The sequence below is a fragment of the Mercenaria mercenaria genome, chromosome 10 (genome assembly GCF_021730395.1).
Source record: "Mercenaria mercenaria strain notata chromosome 10, MADL_Memer_1, whole genome shotgun sequence".
NCBI lineage: Eukaryota > Metazoa > Mollusca > Bivalvia > Venerida > Veneridae > Mercenaria > Mercenaria mercenaria.
In genome coordinates this window covers 82,794,505-82,803,627 of record NC_069370.1, presented here as the reverse complement: position 1 = coordinate 82,803,627, position 9,123 = coordinate 82,794,505, and the positions used below count along the sequence as shown (strand labels likewise).

The window sequence follows — 9,123 nt, the reverse complement described above, 5'->3', positions numbered from 1 at the left end:
ACTTAGCAGTTCAGTAAATAAAACAGAAGTTTTCGAGAATTTCTGCAAACAGATCTTAATGAACATAAACTTCCTAAAACGGATTCCAGATAATTCCAGCAGCACTCCTTTAATTTTCAAGGGGCACTGGTGATTTTTCAAGGGAGCTCTGCGTTCTAGGTAGCACCTAAGTTCATATTAAGTTATGAGTCTAAAAAAACATTTATTACTGGATATGTCATTATGTGTTCCTCAGTGTCAAAGGCACATGTGGCATATAGTGTCTGAATGTTTGTCCCAAACCTACTTTCAAAGGGTCTTCTTACAGATTTTGTTGGTATACTTTATTAAGTGAACATGACAATATTGCTGGGAGTTTCAGTTTCATAATTATCTTTTGAGTTATAGTACCTGGCTAGAACTTGATCCTAGGAAATAAATCTTTTATATATGGCCAATATCTCCACTGGATTAGATTGCCCGTCACAAATATTAAACAATCGTTAATCCGACGGTCCAATTATTTTGACTAGTTTGAATCTTTTATCACATGTATCATTGACTTTTATTTTTATTTTTTGTCAAAAAATAGGGTCGGCGCTCCCGTAAACCAGAAAATTAAAAAATGCTGGCCTTAACAGGATAAAGCCCAGTGCTGTTTTGTTCTCGGCTTTGCCAAGAAAAAGCAGTGATGTGATCACTCTTTCTCTGTCTGAAATGGCCAATAATCACAACAGTACCGGTGGTGATTCCTCCACATTTTTAGAAAGTGTTAACTTCACAGACAAAAATGTTGCTGACATTGAACTTTGCACCAGGCAGCAACGAGATAGTGACATGTGGATGGAACAAAGAAAAGGCCGACTGACAGCCTCAAAACACCATGCTGTTAAGTCAAAGATGAATATTATTGGGAAGTCTGCTGGTGCACACCCTGTCAAGGTTACACCCCTTGTTGCAGAGATATTTGGGCATGGCAGGGATATTTCTTTTGTGCCATCAGTTAGGCATGGTCAAAACTCGGAAAGTAAGGCCATGGAAGAGTTAGTAACTCTTTTGTTACCTGCCCATTCCAACTTGACTTTTAGGAAAAGTGGTCTGTATGTTAAAAAGGACCTGCCATATATTGCAGCCAGTCCAGATGGCATTCTTACATGTAACTGTTGTGGACAGACAGTGATTGAAATAAAGTGTCCATATAAGATTTTTGGCAAGGTTTCCGTTCAAGATGGTTATCAGCAGTTAGATTATCTGCAGAGTGATGGGACTTCAATCACCTTAAAGGAGTCTCATCCGCACTATTTTCAAGTCCAGTCACAGATGGCTGTGACAGGAATACATAGGTCAATGTTTGTGGTCTGGTCAGGGGTTGGCTGCCCTCTACTTGTGCCAATAAAGTTTTGTGAGAGTCACTGGCGTTCTCTTCTTCCAAGTCTGGTCAACTTCTTCAAGGCATATATACTGCCTCATCTTTTTGGTGAAGAAGAGTTTACATTCTGCCCTGTTTGTTCAGATATATGTTTACCTTGTGGTGAAATAACAATTTCTTCTGACAACAGTATCTGTTGTAATACTTGTCAGCTTTGGTTTCACTGGAAATGTGTCAACTTAACCCACAGTCAGGTTCCTGAGGAGTGGTTTTGTGATTCATGCTCTGGGGAACAACTCAATAATTAGGGTTATGGTCACCAAAAGTCTTTGGGTGATGTACTTTTGACATACCTTACTAAATTTTCTCATTACTTTGTATAATACTCCGGTGAGTGAAACCTTATAATGCTACATTTTATTATGTACAACATACAGTACTACTAGTACTTAATTAAATAGTTAAACAAATATATATTTGCAGGTAAACATGTCTTTTAAATGGTAAGTTAAATGTCTGTCTGCTAGAGCTGTTACTGCTTTGAATGTATGTTAGTCTGCAAATGCTTAGTATGTCTTATGTGTGCTTATATATGCTATATGCATATTGCTTGTATTGCTTCAGTTTACTTTGTGCAGTGCTTCATCATCTTTACTAGTTGCTTTTCTTGTAACTGTTTGTCAGCTTAATGCTTTACTTTTATTACTAACTTGTTTATACCTAACTTTACTTCTTGTCACCTTTTCAATATTATGCTGCCCTTGGTTTTACAACAGGTGTTGATGCTTTACTGCATGCTAGTTTCATAGGCTTTACTTGTTGCTTTGCTTGTAACATGTTTGTCAGCTTTAAGCTATAGTTATTGCTTTGCTTGTAACATGTTTGTCAGCTTAAGATTAACTTGTTGCTTTACTTGTAACATGTTTGTCAGCTTAAGGCTTTACTTGTTGCTTTACTTGTGACATGTTTGTCAGCTTAAGGCTTTACTTGTTGATTTACTTGTGACATGTTTGTCAGCTTAAGGCTTTACTTGTTGATTTACTTGTGACATGTTTGTCAGCTTAAGGCTTTACTTGTTGATTTACTTGTAACATGTTTGTCAGCTTACGGCTTTACTTGTTGATTTACTTGTAACATGTTTGTCAGCTTAAGGCTTTACTTGTTGATTTACTTGTAACATGTTTGTCAGCTTACGGATTTACTTGTTGATTTACTTGTAACATGTTTGTCAGCTTAAGGCTTTACTTGTTGATTTACTTGTAACATGTTTGTCAGCTTAAGGCTTTACTTGTTGATTTACTTGTAACATGTTTGTCAGCTTAAGGCTTTACTTGTTGATTTACTTGTAACATGTTTGTCAGCTTACGGATTTACTTGTTGCTTTGCTTGTAACATAATTGTCAGCTAAATGTTTTGGATTATATCTCATTGATAAAACACAATATTTCATCACTTAGTATAAAATAAACTGGTAAGAATAACTCTTACTGTACATAACAAAAAAAAAATAAGATTGAGTTTTTAGGTTGGAATAATTATTGATGAAAAATGTTGAAATGAATACTGGCAGTTATGAAAAGAAAATTTACTTAAGAAATAATATATCTCATTCAGTGATTTGCTCTTGAATAAATCATTGTTTGGATTTCAGATGCGAAGGAATTATATCACGAGGGTGCAGCCCAAGTGATATAATAATACGCATCTGAACGACAAACAATGATTTATTCAAGAGCAAGTCACTGAATGAGATATATTATTTTGATTCTAACACATTACCAAGGATTTTTAAGTACATCCTTGACAACATTTATTAAATATTTGTCCGTTTTCAATCGGTTTCTTTTCCAGCGCGCCGCTATGCCGTTTGACGCCATGACGTAATAATTGTGACGTCAGAACAGTGATTTGTTGTATAATAATTCACTGTTTTCTGCCTTCTTAATGTTTAATAGGAAAATGGATGGTGTTAAAATGCATGATATGTACTCATTTTTTTCTAATACTGTAATATTTGTTACTTTTATTCGTTCATTAACTTGACTTTTAAATACAACAACACAATGAACAGAGAATTACTGTATTCTTTCTTTAGTGTGTTTTTCATGACTAAATACTTCTATTATTTTTATTCAAGATTCATTAGATTTATAAATATTTGGGACACCTGCACTTTACCAGTACGCACATTAAGTAAACACTCCCCGTTTGTTCTTATGGGGGCTACCACCCCTACACCCCCGTTTTTCTTTTTTCATTAATAAATAGATTATTGTTACAATTTATTTAAATGTAAATGTAACGAGCACATCCTACCCTTTACAATCCTAGCAAGAATAGCGTACCAGTAAAGTGCATTCTATTATCCAAATATTTTAAATTTTTCTCTACTGAACTCATGCACCAGTGGGTAGAAAAGAATAAGCTTTAACCCATAGTATTCTAAATTTCTGAAATGGACTTGTCCATCTTTACTTTGTACAGCATCACTTACAGTTTACAGGTTGCTGTAATTGATAATTTCAGATGCCCATGATTCTTACACATCTTAACCCTTATCATGCTAGACACAATTGATTCTGCCTTTGCATGCAGTCTGATCATGACCTGCACTGTTCGATATTCAGTCAGTATCTTTTTGGAATGAACCCCTTTAGATAGTTATAATGGTACTGTCCATACTTAATGATAGACAAGTGCATTACAGAAATTTAGCAGGGCAAGAGTTAAAAGTTGCATTATTTGTACATATCTTAAGAAATCATGCGGGACCACCAGACAATCTGTCCTCTTTGCACCAGCTTTTTCTCTTTATTAGTCTGGGGAGGGAATTGAACCCTCTTACATGTTTTCAGTCAGAAATGTTCAAACATGCAACTTAATTTGTACTAATGATTATCTTTACATTTTGACAGATTGATATACAATAATATTAAAACTTTTAATAATATGGCTATATATGACCAAATTTATGCAAAGTCTAACATTCATGTGTTCTGACAGCCAAAAAATATGGATTTCAATCACCCTGTGCAGACAAAGAAATCATAATGTTGATTTTCTCATCACAGCCAACTACTTATATAAAGTATGAATATAAGCTAAACAATCAAAATTACAATCCGGTCATATCAAGCCCTGTTTGATTTCTCATGACATGTCTCATAATATGCATTATGGAATATATAATTATGAATATATATGTTGTGTATGTGCAACAATAAAATTTGAAATCCTGATGATTCTGTCTTTCAGTATTTAGTGTCACTCTCACTTTCAAATAAAGAATGTCTCCATGATCAAAACTGTGCACCAGAAAATATAAGTATTTTGGAGTCTAACTACAAAATTGTGACTTTCAGTCTGAATATAGTCTTGTATTAAGACACACTTTTCTATGAAACTGGTACCAGAACTGTACATGGCATAACATATGTTTTTGTTTTAAGAATGACCACAAAATGGAATGGGTATTTGAGGTAAAATAATGGATTCCGGCGAAATTACGAAAACATGCATTGTGTTTTCAAGGACACGCAAAGTACTGTTAGCCGGTAAATACCCATGTTTATGAAATGATATTTCAAGTAAAATCAAGTGTCATCAATATTTAAACAAATAAATCAAAATAATACATATCTATGCTTTACACTGCCAAGTGGTATCTCTCATCTATTCTTTATGTACATATAACCCGAGAATAAATATCTTGTTGTTGTGCGTATTTGACAGCGTTCGCCATTTTGTTTACGTCAGTTGTTGCCGCCCTATCCAAGATGGCGGCGATAACCGTGAAGTCGACTATAGAGAATCACCCATTTCAGGGATAATCAAAATGTTGTTTATTTTGCTTAAAAATACAAATCAAAGGTTGATTTGATGTTGAACTGGTTTGAACTGGCAAATTTAGATAAATGAATAAGGTTCTGTGAATCAATATTTTGATTTTAGTTTTAGATATAGCTAGGTGGTGCTACTTATGCATAGAAATACAACTGTGAAAACTAATGCTATATTCTTTGACTTAATATCTCCTGTTTGAAATGTAAACATACTGTCTCACATTATATTCTGTCTTGAAATGTTTATTGTACCCCCCGACAACAAAGTTGTAAGGGGGGGTATACTGGTTTCAGGTTGTCTGTCTGTCCGTCTGTCTGTCTGTCCGTAGACACAATCTTGTGCGCACCATCTCTCCTCATCCCCTTGACAGAATTTAATGAAACTTCACACAAGTGATCAGTAACAACAGTAGTTGTGCATGGGGCATGTTAGGTTCTTTCAGAAAAAAATCTTGCAGAGTTATGGGACTTTGTTTTTTGTTACTATACTATATACATAGACACAATTTTGTGCGCACCATCTCTCCTCATCCACTTGACACAGTTTAATGAAACTTCACACAAGTGATCAGTAACATCAGTAGTTGTGCATGGGGCATGTTAGGTTCTTTCAGAAAAAAAAATTGCAGAGTTATGGGACTTTGTTTTTTGTTACTATACTATATACATAGACACAATCTTGTGCGCACCATCTCTCCTCATCCACTTGACACAATTAAATGAAACTTCACACAAGTGATCAGTAACAACAGTAGTTGTGCATGGGGCATGTTAGGTTCTTTCAGAAAAAAAAATTGCAGAGTTACGGGACTTTGTTTTTTGTTACTAAACTATATACATAGACACAATCTTGTGCGCACCATCTCTCCTCATCCCCTTGACACAATTTAATGAAACTTCACACAAGTGATCAGTAACAACAGTAGTTGTGCATGGGGCATGTTAGGTTCTTTCAACGACAAAAATTGCAGAGTTATGGGACTTTGTTTCTTGTTAACATACTATGTACATACAGTCTGCATATGCAGTCTTGTGTGCGACTAATCTTCCGAACCCTTGCACACAATTTAATGAAACTTCACACAAGTAATCAGTGCCAACCCTAGTTGTGCATGGTGCATGTTATGTTCTTTTAGATAAATATTCTGCATAGTTATGGGACTTTGTTTTTTGTTACTAAACTGTATACATACAGTCTATATACATACAGTCAACATAATTATGCAATCTTGTGTGCATCAAATTGCAATGTACTGTGTCAGTGCATGTGGGGGGTACATTCATCACCTTTAGTGATAGCTCTAGTTTCTAATACCACAGTCATGTTTTGTCAGAAAAAAGACTATTTTAAATGGATAGAAAATATGACAAACCAGGTGATCCCCTATTGGCAAAAGTGACCCCCTATTGGTAAATGAGACAGGTATAAATATTTCATCATAACTTCAGACATAAGAGAATGATTCAAATAAATCAAACATTGATTCAAATAAATCAAACATTGATATGAATGCAAGCAATAGTTTTAAGTGTTAGAAGGTTTAGATATCATGAAAATCTAAACATTCTTCATTATATGCTAAAAGTTTAGATAGTGACCCGCTACTGGCGAGTTATCTGTTTATTTACAGATTATCTGTAAATTTACAGATAATCTATAATTTTACAGATTTTTCGATCTATAAATTTATAGATCAAATGTTTGAAAACTGCTATTATTATATGCAGCTAAAATCATACTTTGACTCAAACTCGCAGCTTGAAATTAATTGATTTACTTATGGTACGCATAAATAAAGGTCAATTGTAACTTTCAGTCATTTCTGTCGACTTTGACTGTTTTGAAAATGCCAAAAATTCAAAGTCAATAAAAATGGCTGAAACTCACAAATGATATTAATTTGTGCATACTGTAAATAAACCAATTAATTTAAATCTGTGGTTTTGTGAATAAATGTAAATTCGTCAAGCAGAGAAAATTATGGCTCAGTATGATAAGACGTGATGTAATTGATGACAACGGCAAGACGGTACCCTTTGAACCAGTCTCATTCCAGAGTGTGCTCAGCCCATTTTGTTGGAGGTAATTTAACTTTTTCTAAGTCATATATTATACATCAGAAATTAAGCATATGGGCTGTCATTCATTAGTATGGTTTGGACCATAATTTAAGTAAATTTGGTAAAAGCGAGACTCAGTCATTTATGTCAATATATAGAAACTTTCACTGTATCATCAAACTGGCCTGTGATACAATACAATTTTACTGACAGGCTAATGTATTGTGATACAAAGAATAAAATTAATTTTTTAGTTACACCCAAAGTAATTGTTCAATGTATAATAACTTAATAAAGTAAATGTGTTGAAAAATGTATTATTGACCAACAATACAGTTTAAGTAAAAACATGACATGCCCCCACCCACCACCACACAAAGTATCGACAGAGCTTTAATCTGGTCCCTCATACAGAATTATGAATTATGAATTATCAATTATGGTTATTGTTAAACATTTAAAAAAAAAGTGGATTGTCTGAACAGCAATGTTTAGGACATAACAGAATGAACCGAGTATCTATTTTAATGTCATACTAGATATTAAGCTGTTCTCAGTTACTCACTTAACTTTTGTCATTTCTATGTTATTCGCTTTTTTCAAGACAAGTGGTAACTTTTTAGCTCACCTGTCGCATAGTGACAAGATGAGCTTTTGTGATCACCCTTCGTCTGTCGTCCGTCGTCAGTCCGTGCGTCAACAATTTCTTGTCTGCACGATAGTGGTTTCATTTATGATTTTATTTTAACCAAACTTGCACACAACTTGTATCACCATAAGATCACGGTTCCTTTCTTGAACTGGCCAGATCCCATTATGGGTTCTAGAGTTATAGCCCCTGAAAGGGCCAAAATTAGCTATTTTGACCTTGTCTGCACAATAGCAGCTTTATTTATGATTTGATTTTTACCAAACTGGCACACAACTTGTATCAACATAAGATCTTGGTTCCTTTCTTGAACTGGCCAGATTCCGATATGGGTTCCAGAGTTATGGCCCCTGAAATGGCCAAAATTAGCTATTTTGACCTTGTCTGAACAATAGCAGCTTCATTTATGATTTGAATTTAACCAAACTTGCACACAACTTGTATCACCATAAGATCTTGGTTCCTTTCTTGAATTGGCCAGATTTCATTATGGGTTCCAGAGTTATGGCCCCTGAAAGGGCCAGAAGTAGCTATTTTGACATTGTCTGCACAATAGCAGCTTCATTTATGATTTGAATTTAATCAAACTTACACAAAACTTTTGTCACCATAAGATCTCGGTTCTTTTCTTGAACCGGCCAGATCCCATAATGGGTTCCAGAGTTATGGCCCCTGAAAGGGCCAAAATTAGCTATTTTGACATTTTCTGCACAATAGCAGCTTCATTTATGATTTGATTTTAACCAAACTTGCTTTGTATCACCACAAGATCTTGCTTCCTTTCTTGAACTGGCCAGATTCCATCATGGGTTCCAGAGTTATGGCCCCTTAAAGGACCAAAATTGGCTATTTTGGCTTTTGCAGCCATATAGAGACTTCATTTATGGTTTTATCTGATACAAACTTCCAAAATATCTTCAACAACAATAAATCTTGGATTCCATGACAAATCAGATCCAATCGTATGTTCCAGAGTTATTTTATATCTGATTACCTCCCCTGATTGTAATCAAAATGGATTTATATCAGTAAGTACTTATAGGACTTATTTGAAATTTCATTATTGTTATGAGTTGGACTGAGACAATCAGGGTAGATAACTATGGACTGATTTTATGTCAAATTACCTCCCTTTATTTCAAATTAAAATGGGTATATCTCCGTAACTAATGAAGATACTGATCTGAAATTTCATTTATGTCAGCAGATTTATTTGGCAGATC

At 34.6% G+C, this 9,123-nt stretch overlaps 1 protein-coding gene across 1 annotated transcript; it reads left to right on the top strand.

Annotated features, from left to right (window-relative positions):
• The first annotated feature begins 696 nt into the window (after window positions 1-696).
• LOC128546478 (uncharacterized) lies at window positions 697-2,315 on the top strand. Its single transcript, XM_053517034.1, has one exon. It carries the CDS (start codon window positions 697-699, stop codon window positions 1,654-1,656), a length of 960 nt encoding a protein of 319 aa, XP_053373009.1. The 3' UTR covers window positions 1,657-2,315.
• The last annotated feature ends 6,808 nt before the right edge of the window (window positions 2,316-9,123 follow it).